At 40.1% G+C, this 20,411-nt stretch overlaps 1 protein-coding gene across 1 annotated transcript in view; it reads left to right on the top strand.

Annotated features, from left to right (window-relative positions):
- The first annotated feature begins 234 nt into the window (after nt 1–234).
- The window catches only part of LOC121981431 (protein TRIGALACTOSYLDIACYLGLYCEROL 4, chloroplastic-like), a 30,290-nt gene continuing 10,113 nt past the window's right edge, over nt 235–20,411 (top strand). The window contains exons 1-3 of the mRNA XM_042533945.1: nt 235–639; nt 1,503–1,737; nt 1,950–2,304. Of these exons, the coding sequence (XP_042389879.1) occupies nt 362–639; nt 1,503–1,737; nt 1,950–2,304 (868 nt within the window). The 5' untranslated portion in view covers nt 235–361. The remainder of the gene's footprint in view (nt 640–1,502; nt 1,738–1,949; nt 2,305–20,411) is intronic.

Raw genomic sequence — 20,411 nt, forward strand, 5'->3', positions numbered from 1 at the left:
AATATTCTATACTTTAACTACCATATCGTTTTAAGAGGACGAAAGCACATATCACCATGAGACGCCTTTAGCTAATCTGGTTGAAGGGACTTGAGGATCACCCTACCATATTCATCAGAAAATTGCTGCTACCGGAGAATTACCAATTCGGCCCAACAGAAGCCCAAGGCCACGCCATTCATTACCCATCAATGCTATTTGTGGCATCCACGTGTATTGCTCATGCTGTGAATGAGATGAGTTAGGGTAGGTAACCAAACGACTCGTGCTATGCATGCCATTTTGCTCCTACTGCTGAACGAGCACTGACAACGGAACGAGACTACCCATCGCGCATCGTCGATTCGTCGGGGGGACTGGGATGATGCGCCGGATGCGGTGGGCGGAGGATGGCGGCGGAACATGGGAGCTGGATATGGAGGCGCCGGTCACCATGGAGGGCGCGGCCCGGGCGGTCCCCGGCGATCCCCTTCCGCTCGGCCTCTCCCGCGGACGCCGAATCACCCGCCCCAAGCAGCTCGATTTCATGCACCGCTTCATGTCATCCCCTCTCGTCCCCTCCTTCTCCGGATACCCTACCAACGGAGGACAGGGCCTCCTCTTCTACCACGCCTACACGAGTCATCTCGCCGAGAACTGGTACTTCGTTGCCGAAATCAATTGCCTCACTTCTTGCTCTTCCCTTTCTGCCCTCGTTATCTGTCTTCTACTTCTCTTTGGCTTAAGCACTGTTCAATATCGATATCCAAGTGGGATTTGGTCTTTGGGAAAAATCTACACTGCCATTGGCAGCAAACAAACCTACAATTTGGGGAAAGGAGTAATTCTACTATTTTTTTTTTTAAAACACTAAAGGTTATGTCATTACATTGAAAATTTAGTGGTTACAATTGCTGCGCGTCCGTCTTGTTGTTGTTGATACGAGATTAGTTAGCTAAAGTCATAAAAAAAGTTCACTATCATCCCGTGGAGAAATTGCTGACGAGATAATTTGTCATGCCAAACAAAATTGCATCTGCATGCGAAAAATATTAAGATAAGATAAATATATTGTAGCTACTCAATGACATTGATCTTCAAAGTTTAAAATCATACATTCCCCCTGATTAATTTGATTGTCTTGTTGTATCAAAATGTGACTATTTTTTTGGAAATAACAAAATGGTTTTCTATGAAATGATGATTCAATTAAAAATTCCAAACTATAGATTTTGTTCTTGGTTCAGCCTTTGTAAAGAACCGTTTAACAGTAGCATATCTTTTTGTCTTTTAAGATCCCTTGGTCTATATTAGCTTATACTAGTTTTATAAGACTTCTCTTTATTAGCAGGAGCTTCATACATCGGGCTGTCCTTTTCTCTTTCGTGTTAATTTTTATTTTTCCATTTAAATTTTTGAGTAATGTTTTATCTATGTTTCCATTCAATTTTCAAATTCCAGATTCTTCAACTCATTCATAATATATTTCTCTGACCTTGGAGTATTCGTCTATGACTTTTCAGGTGTGCAACTATCTTACAACAAATAAATGTACAGAAATTTTTGCCCTTCATCAAAGAAATTTCAGCAAATCATCTCAAAGAGATCCCATGGCCTAAAACCATCTACAAGCACTTTGCTCAAATATTCTCATGGGGCTTAGGTACTGAGTTCCTGTTGACTCAAGATTCTTCTTTTCTTGTTGAATTTTACAATGTGCAAAAAAATACCCGAGGAAAAGCGGTATTTAATCAAAAGGCAAGTACTGTACAATTGCTCATCATTTTATATTATTAATCTTTTTTACATTTGTAGTTGTATATTTTGAGCTACCTAGAAACTTCTCTAGGATTTTTATTGGTAGTAGTTTGATTTGTCTAATCTTCTTACTTACAATTATATGTTATGTTTTTTTTTTGTTTGTGTTTAAAATAATATCTTACATGCTCATGTTTTCTTTATTTATGCAGCTTCGAGGGCATAACCTAACACTTGAAACAGCCTGGCCTGGACTCTTTGTTGATAGAAGTGGAACATATTGGGACGTACCACTATCAATGGCTATTGATTTTGCTTCAGTTTCCTCAGATTCTGGTTTGAGCTATCATTTTTGCTTACAACATAATAGTGGGAAACCCAAACACTTTGGTGGTAATGAAACAACTAGGATACCTTCTTCTCTTCTACCTGGTTTGTGTGCAAGGGCTGCTCTTTCATTCAAAAATAATTTTTTCTTTTGGAAAAAGAAAGATGGCAAATTAAAGATGGTCCAGCCTTATGATGTATTGCTATCTGATCCTCATATTTCTGCATCAGGAGTTATTGGTAAGTTTTAAGACTTAGATTTTTTTTTCCTTAGAAAAGAGGAATTACTTCTTTGTTAGTTCCAATTATTGGGATCTCTTACATTTATGTTATCCCTCTTCTATTGAACTCTATGCTTGCATATATCATTAATAATATTTCTTGTATCATTTTAGAATATATTTTTTATTTGACCTATAAACCACTAAGCTTCAACTCCAATCAATTATAAGTTAGAATTTATTAATCATCTTTTTATATATTCTTCACATCTAAACACAATATGGTTTTATCATCTGTTCAAATTACATTTATTTGTATTTGCGTAAGTATATATATTTTATATTTGATTACATTGAGTTTATTGTATACAATCTTATCCTACATTGCAAGACTCTGTGACTCGAATCGAATCCATGATCACAAGGTCATACGATAACAACTTTACCATTGTGTTAATGCTCCTCTTCACTTGTATTCAACCAAAGAACGCTAAAATGCTAACATTATCCCATGAAGTATCGAGACTTGAACTTTTTCACATTCAAAAGAGGAGGGAAAAAACCTATATTCTTGTTCTCTTCCCTTTGTGCAGACTTCCTTCCTCACTAGTCAACTATAGTGGCAATGATGAGATTGGACAACTGTGGATATAGCCTTGTTTTTTAATCTTTGGAGGAATTATTGGTCTAGAACACAACTCAAAATCATCATGTCCGCTGCTATGTTGACTTATTTTACTACTGAAAAAGCAGTCATCAAGGTTCAAGACTTATGATTTTGCTCTCTGTTCCAGTTTTGCTTCTTTCCACTTAAATACAAACTTCATTAGTTAGTGATTAATCCTTTTTGGTTTCCAAAAACCTTCATATAAAAAACGTAGTCCAAAGTCTGATGCTGTAAGTCTGTAACAAGTTATTAGCAATCAAGTTACTTATAGACGATGAGAAAAATGTAGTGGTCTGATCAAACTACAGATCAGTTGCTTCAGTAAAAAAAATCCTATGTAGCGTGTTAGTAAAAAATCCTATGCAGTCAGTAGTTGTTGGTTTATGTTAAGTCTGCTGGGGGGTGTGAATAGTCCTGTAACAATGATTAGCACTTTCCCTTGCTTCTAACTTAGCATGGACAAACACACATTAGTTAATTAAGACAGAAAGTAAGAGACACAGTAAATTTACTTGGTTTGCAATTGGGAAGGTTGCTAATCCAAGACAGTGGAAGTTCAATTAGAATCTCCTTCGGTGGAGGCGGAGTAGCTTCTTATAGACGTTAATGCTTGAACGAAATGAAAACAGGAATACGAAAATCAACGGCTCTTCATCAACGAAGTTATTGGCGTCCGGGCGCCTGGAGTCTTGTTGACATGAACTCCGAAGTTGATCCTTGCTGCAATGGCTCAAATAGGCGCCTGACTTGGCTTGAACTAATCTAGGCGCCTGGACCAGGTCCGAGCGCTTGGACTTCGAGCGTCTGGACTTGGCCCAAGCACCTAGACACAGTCAACTCAGTAGTTGACTTTTGTCCGTAGCTTGGATGATGTTCCGATCGTCTAGAGTTGAGCTTAGCTGAATCCAACTTTGATCTTCTCCTTGAGCAGTCTTCCTCTCCGGCTTCAAAGTCCTTATCACAATAAAACCTTTAGATCCCTCATGCGTTCTGATAAGTTTCCGATAAGTTTATCTAAACTACTGGGGTCTCATAGTTTCCGATAAGTTTCCGATAAGAAAAGATTAGTTTGGCCAAACTACCGGGGTCTCATAGCTTCCCCACCTTGATATTCTGTAACGCAGGAATGGGATTATAAACTATGAGACCCCGGTACCCAGGTGTATAAGCTATTCTGATAAGTTCCTCTTCTTTTATTTTGAACTCCTTTACCAGTTGTTCTTGCTGGAGTTTGGCCAATAATTTACTTGCCTCTAATTCCTGCCTTAGCCTTTCTATTTCAGCCTCAGCCCAAGTAGCATATGCCTGATGTTCTTTTATGAAGCTCACTGGATTGTATGGGATAGCTGTTTCTCGTTGAACTGAAATTGTAATATCAAAATAATTGTCAGTGCACATACCACAGGATGTAATTTTGCAGCTTGGGCAATGCATTCGATGCTTCTTCATTGTCTCCCTTTTACAGCAGTGGCACCTTTCATATGGGGGAGGGATTTCATCATTTATTATCCAGACATGTTGACAGTCATGCTGCTCTTTTGTAACTCGGACCATAGGTTGCCAGCTCCCCGTTTTTCCTATCATGTAGCAATTTCTTTGTTCAATAAAAACATATAGGTGTTCATGAGCAAGTACCTACTGGTCTTCCCCTTCAGAGATGCTATAGATAGCGTCGGATTGGTCATCGCCCTCCTGTACTGACATTATTTCAAAGTCATCAGGTAGCTCAAGTCCTTCAAACATGGCTACTCTTCGTACATTCTTATATTCTTTAGGACAATCCCTTGCAAAATGCCCCTCCTCGCCACATAAGAAACATTTGCATTTCTTATTGCGAATTAAATGTTTCTTTTCTATTCGGGCATGGGATTCATGAGGCTTTCCTTTGTATGTAGTCGACTTCCTGGCTCCATACCTTTTGCTTGCCTTTTGATAATACCCAGGGATAAGTATCTGGCTGCAAAATGATAGATCCTTGAGGGATCTACTGAAGCTGCCTTTTTACATTCTTCCTCAAGGTACCTATAGGTGAATATTATTCTGGGGTGTACCCCTATAGTGTTACCTTGGTATTTTTCTTCGAAGGCTGTTTTTACTCTTTTTCCCAGGTCTCCAGGGAGCTTTAACCAGAACTTCTCGGATAGTTTAGTCCCAGTAAATAACCTTCCTGTTTTAGATGCCAGGTTCATATAATCATTCATGAATGAGATTATATCTTTTACCTAGGTACAGGAAATTCTCTCTAGGTCTTGATACGCTCTGTCTTGGATATTTGTTGATCCCTTAAAAGGGTCTTCAAGTAAGAATATTCTTCTGATTTGGGAGATTATATTCTGTGTTCCATTCCTCCCATCAGCGGAGTTGACAAGCTTCTGGTATTCAGTAGGATAGGCCATTCGCCACTGAATCCAGGTTAGTCTTTCAGTTTCTCCAAGTAGGTTTTCAATAAAATCTACTTTATCCTGCACATCAGAGAAGTTTTGTAATGCCACAATATTTTTTGTTATACCTTCCCATCTTAGGAGGACATCATCAACTTTGTTAAGCTGGGTTGGCAATGTTAAGATGGCACCCGTTTGCTGATGAACAAAAGGTAGGTTCCACCATTCGGATATATCTTGTTTGGCGAACCTCCTGGGTCTGGCAGATGGCTCAGGAACATAACTCATGGGCTCTGGTTTAGGTCCTGGCGGCTTTAGAGGGAAACCTACCGGGTTCATAGTTTCATCAGCTGGGGTCAGTATTGAGAGTTTGCTTCTTGTGAATAAATATGTTCAGTGAGAGCCTTTAACTGGGGATAATCAGTTATCCATTCTGATTCTTCTGTGACAGCAGCAACCAGCTGCAGAGAATCAGTTTCCCCCCCCCCCCCCCCCCCCCACCAACTTCCGCAAAGGGATTTGTAAACTCCTCGGTAGCTGTGTCCTGCAATGCTAGATATTGCAAATAATCCAAATAGTCATCATCGGAGTTGGAAAACGTACATAAAAAATTTGTTGATGACTGTGGTGATTCATCAAGTTGTCTTTGTAACTGCCGTCGGTATTCTCTTGAATCTTGCAACATTCTTGCTGTTTGAGATATGGATGAGGCCAGTGTTTGTGGTCCTTCGACAAGATTTAAATAAGCTTCTTCTTCATAGAATTTGTGCTGAGCAACTTGATAATCTTTAGCCTTTCGGCTGAGGACATTCAGTCTTTCTTTTGAAGACTCCATTCATATTGATAAATGTTTTCATCACAGAAGGAAGGGAGAAGGTATTCTCAGTTGAAGAAGCCACCCAGCCAAAGAAAAAAACAAATGGCTTATTCAATCTAAGTGTTGAAATCCATATTCCTGGAGTCAAGGAATTCAAAGCAAATACTATTCTGGACACTGGTGCTACAACATGCTGTATAGACCAACAATCCATACCACCAGAAGCTATTGAAGATAACACATTTGTGGTTAATTTCAGTGGTATTAATTCAAAAACAACGACCACGAAGAAGCTGAAGTATGGGAACATCAAGATTGGGGAACATTCTTTCCGTATTCCCTATACATATGCTTTTCCCCTAACACTGGGGGGGGGGATATCAACATGATAATTGGCTGCAACTTCATCCGGTCCTTATATGGAGGCATCAGGATAGAAGGAGATGAGGTAACGTTTTATAAAAATATAACAACTATCAAAACTCATCAAACTGTGACTGCAGCACCAACCATTGAAGAACTCGAACTAGAAGAAGAGGAATACTACCAAATCAAAGAGCAAGTTTGTACCTGACAAACTACTTCAAAGATTGAAGGCATAATACGGAAGCTGACGGATACTGGTTATATTGGAAATGACCCCATGAAGTATTGGCAGCAAAACCAGATCAAGTGCAAACTGGATATCAAAAACCCAGATTTGGTAATTGAAGATCGACCGCTAAAACATGTCACTCCTAAGATACAGGACTCCTTTCAAAAACACATAAAGGCACTACTGGATTTGAAGGTCATTAGGCCATCCAGGAGCAGGCACAGGACAACAACGATAATAGTTCACTCAGGAACTACCATTGACCCGGCAACCAAGCAAGAAATTAAAGGAAAGGAGCGCATGATTTTTAATTACAAGAGGCTGAATGACAACACTCATAAAGACCAGTACAGCCTACCTGGTATAAACACAATTATTAAGCGAATTGGAGGAAGTAGCATTTACTCCAAATTTGATTTAAAATCCGGATTCCACCAAGTTGCTATGGACCCCGAGTCAATAGAATGGACCGCCTTCTGGGTTCCTAATGGGTTGTATGAATGGTTGGTAATGCCATTCGGACTGAAAAATGCTCCAGCCATCTTTCAGAGGAAGATGGACGATTGTTTTAAAGGTACAGAAAATTTCATTGCTGTTTATATTGATGATATCTTGGTATTCTCAAAAACTGAGCAGGAGCACAAAGAGCATTTGGAGGTTATGTTAAAAATTTGCCAGAAGAACGGACTTTTTCTAAGTCCTACTAAGATGAAGATCGGAACCCCTGTTGTGGAATTCCTTGGTGCAACAATCGGGCCTTCCACTATCAAGCTGCAGACTCACATCATGTCCAAAATTACTGATTTCAAGGAGTCTGAGCTAGAAACAATCAAAGGCCTACGATCTTGGTTAGGCCTTCTTAATTATGCTCGTAGCTATATCCCTAACCTTGGCAGATTATTGGGACCCCTCTACTCCAAAACCAGTCCTACTGGGGAAAGAAAGATGAATTCACAAGATTGGAGTTTGGTCCGAAAGATCAAAAGAATGATCTCTGATCTCCCAAATCTTGCAATCCCCCCTGAAGAATGTTTTATTATCCTAGAGACTGATGGGTGCATGGAAGGATGGGGCGGCATTTGTAAATGGAAGAGGAAGAAAGATGACCCACAAACTGAAGAAAAGATCTGTGCATATGCTAGCGGGAAGTATTCTCCTCTGAAATCAACAATTGATGCCGAAATTCATGCTGTGATGAACAGCTTGAGCAGCTTCAAAATCTATTATCTTGACAAGAAGGAGCTTATCCTCAGGACTGATTGCTAGGCAATTATAAGTTTCTTCAACAAGTCTGCGCAGAATAAGCCCTCAAGAGTCCAATGGTTATCTTTTACAGATTATATTACCGGACTGGGAATCGATATACAATTCCAGCATATTGATGGTAAGGATAATACACTTGCTGACGCCTTATCACGACTTATCTGTTCTCTTACAGGCCCATGGCTACCTCAAGAAGAAGACTATTTAGCCTTAGCCCAAGTGGAGGAAACAATGATCCAGCTAGTGAGGAAGCCCAATACCAAGGCATCCCAGCACCTGAAGGACCTTATCAATTACTGGATCAGTATGAAGAACTTAGCAGGAGTAGGATGCCAAACCCAAGGATCTTTGGGCCACAAGAAAAAGATCTCCGAGCCCATCTTGAAGATATCGAGTGGACAGCATCACGTCGCGTCCTCAACAGTATTTGGGAGCTCAAGCTTATCAACAATTCCAAAGAAGCAGATTTTGCCTACCGAGGACAACTCAGAGGTGGCCTCTACTTTCAAGATTCCCTTCCTGAGGTGACAAAAGTTAAGGAAGAATTATTGGACCTCTTCATCAAAGCTCAAAACATCATTCAGCGAATAAGGGACACGCCACCATAAGGAAGCATGATGGACCCATAAATCCAAAGAAAGCAGATACGATAGTACTCTGCTAGTTATCTTTATTTCTAGCCTTTAGCTTTATAGCTTTACTTTTGGCCGCTTTATTCTAAAGACAAATGGACTGAGCCCCGGGGAGCCGTCCACTACTCTAAAGATAAGGATGCCTTGTCAGATCACACTAGGTATGCGTGTAAAAGACTAGATATGGGTAGATTTGCTTGAATGAAGATGGGGCCCAATGAGCACCCTGTTCAACACTTCATACCTCTATATAAGTCCTTAGATAAGCTCATTGCAGAACACAAGTTGAGACACCGACACATGTTCTACTCTGAGATCTCCTAAGTTCCTAAGCTTGTAATCAAAGTCTTTGCAATTTTATAAGTTCTTTTTGCAATTATCTTTGTTATAAGATTAGAAGGCTTCCGCACCTTTTTGGTATCAGAGCGAAGTTCAATTCATGGCTGAGTAAAAACTTTATCAAGGTATTCATTGGCGAGAGGTCCATGGGTCTCCATGTTTGAAAAATATCAACCTAGATTTTAGAGCCTTATAAAGGAAAGGAGCGCATGATTTTTAATTACAAGAGGCTGAATGAAAACACTCATAACGACCAGTACAACCTACCTGGTAGAAACACAATTATTAAGCGAATTGGAGGAAGTAGCATTTACTCCAAATTTGATTTAAAATCCGGATTCCACCAAGTTGCTATGGACCCCGAGTCAATAGAATGGACCGCCTTCTGGGTTCCTAATGGGTTGTATGAATGGTTGGTAATGCCATTCGGACTGAAAAATGCTCCAGCCATCTTTCAGAGGAAGATGGACGATTGCTTTAAAGGTACAGAAAATTTCATTGCTGTTTATATTGATGATATCTTGGTATTCTCAAAAACTGAGCAGGAGCACAAAGAGCATTTGGAGGTTATGTTAAAAATTTGCCAGAAGAACGGACTTATTCTAAGTCCTACTAAGATGAAGATCGGAACCCCTGTTGTGGAATTCCTTGGTGCAACAATCGGGCCTTCCACTATCAAGCTGCAGACTCACATCATGTCCAAAATTACTGATTTCAAGGAGTCTGAGCTAGAAACAATCAAAGGCCTACGATCTTGGTTAGGCCTTCTTAATTATGCTCGTAGCTATATTCCTAACCTTGGCAGATTATTGGGACCCCTCTACTCCAAAACCAGTCCTACTAGGGAAAGAAAGATGAATTCACAAGATTGGAGTTTGGTCCGAAAGATCAAAAGAATGATCTCTGATCTCCCAGATCTTGCAATCCCCCCTGAAGAATGTTTTATTATCCTAGAGACTGATGGGTGCATGGAAGGATAGGGCGACATTTGTAAATGGAAGAGGAAGAAAGATGACCCACGAACTGAAGAAAAGATCTGTGCATATGCTAGCGGGAAGTATTCTCCTCTGAAATAAACAATTGATGCCGAAATTCATGCTGTGATGAACAGCTTGAGCAGCTTCAAAATCTATTATCTTGACAAGAAGAAGCTTATCCTCAGGACTGATTGCCAGGCAATTATAAGTTTCTTCAACAAGTCTGCTCAGAATAAGCCCTCAAGAGTCCGATGGTTATCTTTTACAGATTATATTACCGGACTGGGAATCGATATACAATTCCAGCATATTGATGGTAAGGATAATACACTTGCTGACGCCTTATCACGACTTATCTGTTCTCTTACAGGCCCATGGCTACCTCAAGAAGAAGACTATTTAGCCTTAGCCCAAGTGGAGGAAATAATGATCCAGCTAGTGAGGAAGCCCAATACCAAGGCATCCCAGCACCTGAAGGACCTTATCAATTACTGGATCAGTATGAAGAACTTAGCAGGAGTAGGATGCCAAACCCAAGGATCTTTGGGCCACAAGAAAAAGATCTCCGAGCCCATCTTGAAGATATCGAGTGGACAACATCACGTCGCGTCCTCAACAGTATTTGAGAGCTCAAGCTTATCAACAATTCCAAAGAAGCAGATTTGCATACGAAGTACAGAATGTTGTTGACTACTTGGCAAGCCACGGAGTAAGAGCACTTCCCGGGAGGAGCTATAATACAAGGTATGTCTTAGGCCAAAATTGGATGATCAGACAATTAACAGTAAACATACCTATGCAACCAACGGTGGTAAATACACGAAACCTTCTAGATGGAAGAATTTCTCTCAGTTTTAATAATTATCAGGCTGCCTCAATAACAAATCCTCCAGTATATAACGCACGAGATGAAGAGATACCCTCTGATGAAGAAGAAATTACAAATCACATAATTGCAGTGTTTACTAAAACAGAAAGAGAAAAGGAGGAATTATTAGTAAGAAGGATATCAGCAACAGCGGCACTACCAATAAGAAGAAGCCATGGAGCGGCAGGGTACGACATTGCCATAGACAAAGCATGTATTATAGTCTCTCGGGAAAGAAAGTTATTAACCACAGGGATATGCATCCAAGTTCCTCAAGGACTTTATGCGCGCCTGGCCCCCCGATCCAGCATAGCATTAAGAGGAATAATTATTATGGGAAGCGTTATTGACACCGACTATAGAGGTGAAATCAAAATCTTAGCATACAACACAACCAGTGAAGACATTTATTTTGAAGAACAAGAATATATAGCTCAACTCATTCTTGAATACATTGCCACCCCATCCATACGGGAAGTCGAAATATTACAACCAACTGACAGGGGATCACAAGGCTTTGGTTCCACAACCATACAGGTCTGTTCCAAATACAAAGCTAATCCTCAATGTTCTGGTTGTTACTATTGTTGCAGTGATGACGAATGCGCGCAAGAATATGATTTTTATGTTGCTAAAGAACATATGAAATCTAAAGGCAAGACAATACAAATGGAGTCTTCAAAAGAAAGACTGAATGTCCTCAGCCGAAAGGCTAAAGATTATCGAGTTGCTCAGCACAAATTCTATGAAGAAGAAGCTTATTTAAATCTTATCGAAGGACCACAAACACTGGCCTCATCCATATCTCAAACAGCAAGAATGTTGCAAGATTCAAGAGAATACCGATGGCAGTTACAAAGGCAACTTGATGAATCACCACAGTCATCAACAAATTTTTTATGTACGTTTACCAACTCCGATGATGACTATTTGGATTATTTGCAATATCTAGCATTGCAGGACACAACTATCGAGGAGTTTACAAATCCCTTTGCGGAAGTTGGTGGGGGGGTAACTGATTCTCTGCAGCTGGTTGCTGCTGTCACAGAAGAATCAGAATGGATAACTGATTATCCCCAGTTAAAGGCTCTTACTGAACATATTTATTCACAAGAAGCAAACTCTCAATACAGGCCAGATGAAACTATGAACCCGGTAGGTTTCCCTCCAAAGCCGCCAGGACCTAAACCAGAGCCCTTGAGTTATGTTCCTGAGCCATCTGCCAGACCCAGGAGGTTCGCCAAACAAGATACATCCGAATGGTGGAACCTACCTTCTTATCATCTTGTCTGGAATGATACAGAACCTCTGCAGGTACTAGGGAAGCCCGTTGTTGCATGGATAATTGCAGTTGTGTTTGGGGGTCCAACTGCTGCTCCAGAGTATAATTGTACGCTCCTTGACCTCGAATTCGTCTAGCTACTCTCTACAAGGCTCTTTGGGCATTATACCTTCTCCTTTGATGTTGTCGGTAGTCACGTATCTGGTCGTCAAATAATGGAGTATTTTCTGTATCAGTGCTTGTTGTGACTGGGGGATTTTGAGTTCTTGGCATCATTCTTTTTGATGTTTTTGAACTTCTTTCAGGATGTCGTAAGGGTCTTTGAATACTAGGAGCTTGCCTTTGCCTTCTTTAGGTTTTTCCTGGACAGACAAATTTTTGATTTTATCTGATAAGCTTTGGATTACCTCGTCAGGCAAAGATGCTAGAGTTGCAGCTTTTGCTTCAAGCTTCTTGATTCTTTCCTCAAGGTTTTCTAGCTTTTCAAGGATCGTCACCAGTAGTTGTATTTGAGTGTTAGCTTGCTTGATGGCCGTAACAGATCCTTTTACAGCGCCTTGATACTCAGCTGGTCTAAGAAAACCAAGGGCTGGTGCTTCAATTCCTTCAGTTGCTTGAAGAGCTTCTCTATAGCTGGTTGTTGCTTGGGTATTGATGTAACTCATGCGTTAACCCAAGCTTCTACTTTGTGAAGAAGCTTTTCTATCCTCTCAAGTTTTTTTGTTCAAATCTTCAGGGAGTTTTGGTTGTTCAATTATATTGGTGATTGATTTCTTGAGTTGTCTCTCAGTCAATGGTTGCTGGGATAAGACTACTTCGGTGAGAGAAATCAGAGATTTTCTTAGTTCTAGGTTTTGTCTTTTTAATTCTTCGATTTCCTCATGTATTTTCTTAAAATTTTTAAGATGAGCTCTACAAGAGAGACAAAGTCGGTCGTAAACTATTGCTAGGTTGTGAGCTAGTTCTTTTACTGTTGGCTTAGTTTCTGCAAGATCAAGATATTCAAAGTTTGAGGTATGGGCTTTGGAATACCATTCCTGAATCTTTTCTTCCCAGTGTTTAGACATAAAACATTTATAACTTCTTTTCTCCTCTAATTCCTCCTCTAAATCTTATGCTTACAGCTTAGAGGGTTCTAAAGGTTTTCTTGCTCATACAGATGTGCCCTTGGACTTACCCTTGCTGCCAAGTTAGGATCTGTCCTTTTGCAATCCGCCCGTCGTTCCCTGGTCGCCTTATCACAATAAGATCTAGACTTAGAATTTTTGAAGAGAACTTTGGTTATTAAAGCACTGCTTCAGTAAGAGGTTTCGCTATAACTGATCAACAGTTGTAATTCACTAAACTCAAATTTTAAAGTAAGACACTCATTAATGTTTGTCTAAAATCTAGGTTGATATTTTTCAAAAATGGAGACCCATGGACCTCTCGCCAATGAATACCTTGATAAAGTTTTTACTCGGCCATGAATTGAACTTCGCTCTGATACCAAAAAGGTGCGGAAGCCTTCTAATAAAAAAAGGTGCGGAATAAGAAGAAGCCATGGAGCGGCAGGGTACGACATTGCCATAGACAAAGCATGTATTATAGTCTATCGGGAAAGAAAGTTATTAACCACAGGGATATGCATCCAAGTTCCTCAAGGACTTTATGCGCGCCTGGCCCCCCGATCCAACATAGCATTAAGAGGAATAATTATTATGGGAGGCGTTATTGACACCGACTATAGAGGTGAAATCAAAATCTTAGCATACAACACAACCAGTGAAGACATTTATTTTGAAGAACAAGAATATATAGCTCAACTCATTCTTGAATACATTGCCACCCCATCCATACGGGAAGTCGAAATATTACAACCAACTGACAGGGGATCACAAGGCTTTGGTTCCACAACCATATAGGTATGTTCCAAATACAAAGCTAATCCTCAATGTTCTAGTTGTTACTATTGTTGCAGTGATGACGAATGCGCGCAAGAATATGATTTTTATGTTGCTAAAGAACATATGAAATCTAAAGGCAAGACAATACGAATGGAGTCTTCAAAAGAAAGACGGAATGTCCTCAGCCGAAAGGCTAAAGATTATCGAGTTGCTCAGCACAAATTCTATGAACAAGAAGCTTATTTAAATCTTGTCGAAGGACCACAAACACTGGCCTCATCCATATCTCAAACAACAAGAATGTTGCAAGATTCAAGAGAATACCGACGGCAGTTACAAAGGCAACTTGATGAATCACCACAGTCATCAACAAATTTTTTATGTACGTTTACCAACTCCGTGATGACTATTTGGATTATTTGCAATATCTAGCGTTGCAGAACACAGCTACCGAGGAGTTTACAAATCCCTTTGCACAAGTTGGGGGGGGGGGTAACTGATTCTCTGTAGCTGGTTGCTGCTGTCACATAAGAATTAGAATGGATAACTGATTATCCCCAGTTAAAGGCTCTTACTGAACATATTTATTCACAAGAAGCAAACTCTCAATACAGACCCCAGCTGATGAAACTATGAACCCGGTAGGTTTCCCTCCAAAGCCGCCAGGACCTAAACTAGAGCCCATGAGTTATGTTCCTGAGCCATCTGCCAGACCCAGGAGGTTCGTCAAACAAGATACATCCGAATGGTGGAACCTACCTTCTGCTCATCAGCAAACGGGTGCCATCTTAACATTGCCAACCCAGCTTACCAAAATTGATGATGTCCTCCTAAGATGGAAAGGTATAACAAAAAATATTGTGGCATTACAAAACTTCTCTGATATGCAGGATAAAGTAGATTTTATTGAAAACCTACTTGGAGAAACTGAAAGACTAACCTGGATTCAGTGGCGAATGACCTATCCTACCGAATACCAGAAGCTTGTCAACTCCGCTGATGGGAGGAATGGAACACAGAATATAATCTCCCAAATCAGAAGAATATTCTTACTTGAAGACCCTTTTCAGGGATCAACAAATATCCAAGACAGAGCGTATCAAGACCTAGAGAGAATTTCCTGTACCCGGGTAAAAGATATAATCCCATTCATGAATGATTATATGAACCTGGCATCTAAAACAGGAAGGTTATTTACTGGGACTGAACTATCCGAGAAGTTCTGGTTAAAGCTCCCTGGAGACCTGGGAAAAAGAGTAAAAACAGCCTTCGAAGAAAAATACCAAGGTAACACTATAGGGGTACACCCCAGAATAATATTCACCTATAGGTACCTTGAGGAAGAATGTAAAAAGGCAGCTTCAGTAGATCCCTCAAGGATCTATCATTTTGCAGCCAGATACCTATCCCTGGGTATTATCAAAAGACAGGCAAAAGGTATGGAGCCAGGAAGTCGACTACATACGAAGGAAAGCCTCATGAATCCCATGCCCGAATAGAAAAGAAACATTTAATTCGCAATAAGAAATGCAAATGTTTCTTATGTGGCGAGGAGGGGCATTTTGAAGGACTTGAGCTACCCGATGACTTTGAAATAATGTCAGTACAGGAGGGCGATGACCAATCCGACGCTATCTATAGCATCTCTGAAGGGGAAGACTAGCAGGTACTTGCTCATGAACACCTATATGTTTTTATTGAACAAAGAAATTGCTACATGATAGAAAAAACGGGGAGCTGGCAACCTATGGTCCGAGTTACAAAAGAGCAGCATGACTGTCAACATGTCTGGATAATAAATGATGAAATCCCTCCCCCATATGATAAGGACGCATAGGGATAAATGTTTCTCGTATGTCATGAGTTTCTAATTCCAAGGCCTCAATTTTTAATTTTCTGTATCAGTTCTTGTTGTGACTGGGGGATTTTGAGTTCTTGTCATCATTCTTTTTGATGTTTTTGAACTTCTTTCAGGATGTCGTAAGGGTCTTTGAATACTAGGAGCTTGCCTTTGCCTTCTTTAGGTTTTTCCTGGACAGACAAATTTTTGATTTTATCTGATAAGCTTTGGATTACCTCGTCAGGCAAAGATGCTAGAGTTGCAGCTTTTGCTTCAAGCTTCTTGATTCTTTCCTCAAGGTTTTCTAGCTTTTCAAGGATCGTCACCAGTAGTTGTATTTGAGTGTTAGCTTGCTTGATGGCCGTAACAGATCCTTTTACAGCGCCTTGATACTCAGCTGGTCTAATAAAACCAAGGGCTGGTGCTTCAATTCCTTCAGTTGCTTGAAGAGCTTCTCTATAGCTGGTTGTTGCTTGGGTATTGATGTAACTCATGCGTTAACCCAAGCTTCTACTTTGTGAAGAAGCTTTTCTATCCTCTCAAGTTTTTTTGTTCAAATCTTCAGGGAGTTTTGGTTGTTCAATTATATTGGTGATTGATTTCTTGAGTTGTCTCTCAGTCAATGGTTGCTGGGATAAGACTACTTCGGTGAGAGAAATCAGAGATTTTCTTAGTTCTAGGTTTTGTCTTTTTAATTCTTCGATTTCCTCATGTATTTTCTTAAAATTTTTAAGATGAGCTCTACAAGAGAGACAAAGTCGGTCGTAAACTATTGCTAGGTTGTGAGCTAGTTCTTTTACTGTTGGCTTAGTTTCTGCAAGATCAAGATATTCAAAGTTTGAGGTATGGGCTTTGGAATACCATTCCTGAATCTTTTCTTCCCAGTGTTTAGACATAAAACATTTATAACTTCTTTTCTCCTCTAATTCCTCCTCTAAATCTTATGCTTACAGCTTAGAGGGTTCTAAAGGTTTTCTTGCTCATACAGATGTGCCCTTGGACTTACCCTTGCTGCCAAGTTAGGATCTGTCCTTTTGCAATCCGCCCGTCGTTCCCTGTTCGCCTTATCACAATAAGATCTAGACTTAGAATTTTTGAAGAGAACTTTGGTTATTAAAGCGCTGCTTCAGTAAGAGGTTTCGCTATAACTGATCAACAGTTGCAATTCACTAATCTAAAATTTTAAAGAAAGACACTCATTAATGTTTGTCTAAAATCTAGGTTGATATTTTTCAAACATGGAGACCCATGGACCTCTCGCCAATGAATACCTTGATAAAGTTTTTACTCAGCCATGAATTGAACTTCGCTCTGATACCAAAAAGGTGCGGAAGCCTTCTAATCTTATAACAAAGATAATTGCAAAAAGAACTTATAAAATTGCAAAGATTTTGATTACAAGTTTAGGAACTTAAGAACTTACAAACTTAAGAGATCTCAGAGTAGAACTTGTGTCGGTGTCTCGACTTGTGTTCTGCAATGAGCTTATCTAAGGACTTATATAGAGGTATGAAGTGTTGAACAGGGTGCTCATTGGGCCCCATCTTCATTCAAGCAAATCTACCCATATCTAGTCCTTTACACGCATACCTAGTGTGATCTGACAAGGCATCCTTATCTTTAGAGTAGTGGACGGCTCCCCGGGGCTCAGTCCATTTGTCTTTAGAATAAAGCGGCCAAAAGTAAAGCTATAAAGCTAAAGGCTAGAAATAAAGATAACTAGCAGAGTAATATCGTATCTGCTTTCTTTGGATTTATGGGTCCATCATGCTTCCTTATGGTGGCGTGTCCCTTATTCGCTGAATGATGTTTTGAGCTTTGATGAAGAGGTTCAATAATTCTTCCTTAGCTTTTGTCACCTCAGGAAGGGAATCTTGAAAGTAGAGGCCACCTCTGAGTTGTCCTCGGTAGGCAAAATCTGCTTCTTTGGAATTGTTGATAAGCTTGAGCTCCCAAATAGGCTAGAAATAAAGATAACTAGCAGAGTACTATCGTATCTGCTTTCTTTGGATTTATGGGTCCATCATGCTTCCTTATGGTGGTGTGTCCCTTATTCGCTGAATGATGTTTTGAGCTTTGATGAAGAGGTCCAATAATTCTTCCTTAGCTTTTGTCACCTCAGGAAGGGAATCTTGAAAGTAGAGGCCACCTCTGAGTTGTCCTCGGTAGGCAAAATCTGCTTCTTTGGAATTGTTGATAAGCTTGAGCTCCCAAATACTGTTGAGGACGCGACGTGATGCTGTCCACTCGATATCTTCAAGATGGGCTCGGAGATCTTTTTCTTGTGGCCTAAAGATCCTTGGGTTTGGCATCCTACTCCTGCTAAGTTCTTCATACTGATCCAGTAATTGATAAGGTCCTTCAGGTGCTGGGATGCCTTGGTATTGGGCTTCCTCACTAGCTGGATCATTGTTTCCTCCACTTGGGCTAAGGCTAAATAGTCTTCTTCTTGAGGTAGTCATGAGCCTGTAAGAGAACAGATAAGGCGTGATAAGGCGTTAGCAAGTGTATTATCCTTACCATCAATATGCTGGAATTGTATATCGATTCCTAGTCCGGTAATATAATCTGTAAAAGATAACCATCGGACTCTTGAGGGCTCATTCTGAGCAGACTTGTTGAAGAAACTTATAATTGCCTGGCAATCAGTCCTGAGGATAAGCTCCTTCTTGTCAAGATAATAGATTTTGAAGCTGCTCAAGCTGCTCATCACAGCATGAATTTCGGCATCAATTGTTAATTTCAGAGGAGAATACTTCCCGCTAGCATATGCACAGATCTTTTCTTCAGTTCGTGGGTCATCTTTCTTCCTCTTCCATTTACAAATGCCGCCCCATCCTTCCATGCACCCATCAGTCTCTAGGATAATAAAACATTCTTCAGGGGGGATTGCAAGATCTGGGAGATCAGAGATCATTCTTTTGATCTTTCGGACCAAACTCTAATCTTGTGAATTCATCTTTCTTTCCCCAGTAGGACTGGTTTTGGAGTAGAGGGGTCCCAATAATCTGCCAAGGTTAGGGATATAGCTACGAGCATAATTAAGAAGGCCTAACCAAGATCGTAGGCCTTTGATTGTTTCTAGCTCAGACTCCTTGAAATCAGTAATTTTGGAGATGATGTGAGTCTGCAGCTTGATAGTGGAAGGCCCGATTGTTGCACCAAGGAATTCCACAACAGGGGTTCCGATCTTCATCGTAGTAGGACTTACAATAAGTCCGTTCTTCTAGCAAATTTTTAACATAACCTCCAAATGCTCTTTGTGCTCCTGCTCAGTTTTTGAGAATACCAAGATATCATCAATATAAACAGCAATGAAATTTTCTGTACCTTTAAAGCAATCGTCCATCTTCCTCTGAAAGATGGCTGGAGCATTTTTCAGTCCGAATGACATTACCAACCATTCATACAACCCATTAGGAACCCAGAAGGCGGTTCATTCTATTGACTCGGGGTCCATAGCAACTTGGTGGAATCCGGATTTTAAATCATATTTGGAGTAAATGCTAATTCCTCCAATTCGCTTAATAATTGTGTTTATACCAGGTAGGCTGTACTGGTCTTTATGAGTGTTGTCATTCAGCCTCTTGTAATTAAAAACCATGCGCTCCTTTCCTTTAATTTCTTGCTTGGTTGCCAGGTCAATGGTAGTTCCTGAGTGAACTATTATCGCTGTTGTCCTATGCCTGCTCCTGGATGGCCTAATGACCTTCAAATCCAGTAGTGCCTTTATGTGTTTTTGAAAGGAGTCCTGTATCTTAGGAGTGACATGTTTTAGCGGTCGATCTTCAATTACCAAATCTGGGTTTTTGATATCCAGTTTGCACTTGATCTGGTTTTGCTGCCAATACTTCATGGGGTCATTTCCAATGTAACCAGTATCCGTCAGCTTCCGTATTATGCCTTCAATCTTTGATGTAGTTTTCCTGGTACAAACTTGCTCTTTGATTTGGTAGTATTCCTCTTCTTCTAGTTCGAGTTCTTCAATGGCTGGTGCTGCAGTCACAGTTTGATGTGTTTTGATAGTTGTTATATTTTTATAAAACGTTACCTCATCTCCTTCTATCCTGATGCCTCCATATAAGGACCGGATGAAGTTGCAGCCAATTATCATGTTGATATCCCCCCAGGGGAAAAGCATATGTATAGGGAATACGGAAAGAATGTTCCCCAATCTTTATGTTCCCATACTTCAGCTTCTTCGTGGCCGTTGTTTTTGAATTAATACCACTGAAATTAACCACAAATGTGTTATCTTCAATAGCTTCTGGTGGTATGGATTGTTGGTCTATACAGCATGTTGTAGCACCAGTGTCCAGAATAGCATTTGCTTTGAATTCCTTGACTCTAGGAATATGGATTTCAACACTTAGATTGAATAAGCCATTTGTTTTTTTCTTTGGTTAGGTGTCTTCTTCAGCTGAGAATACCTTCTCCCTTCCTTCTGTGATGAAAACATTTATCCCTTCTTCTTCAGTGCCATCTGGATCAGAAACATTGGTTCCTTCTCTGTATTCCTGTAACTGTTTCTTGAGGTCATGATTTTCTAATTCCAAGGCCTTAATTTTTAATCGAAATT

This window comes from Zingiber officinale, chromosome 5A (assembly GCF_018446385.1).
Source record: "Zingiber officinale cultivar Zhangliang chromosome 5A, Zo_v1.1, whole genome shotgun sequence".
In the NCBI taxonomy this organism is placed as follows: domain Eukaryota; kingdom Viridiplantae; phylum Streptophyta; class Magnoliopsida; order Zingiberales; family Zingiberaceae; genus Zingiber; species Zingiber officinale.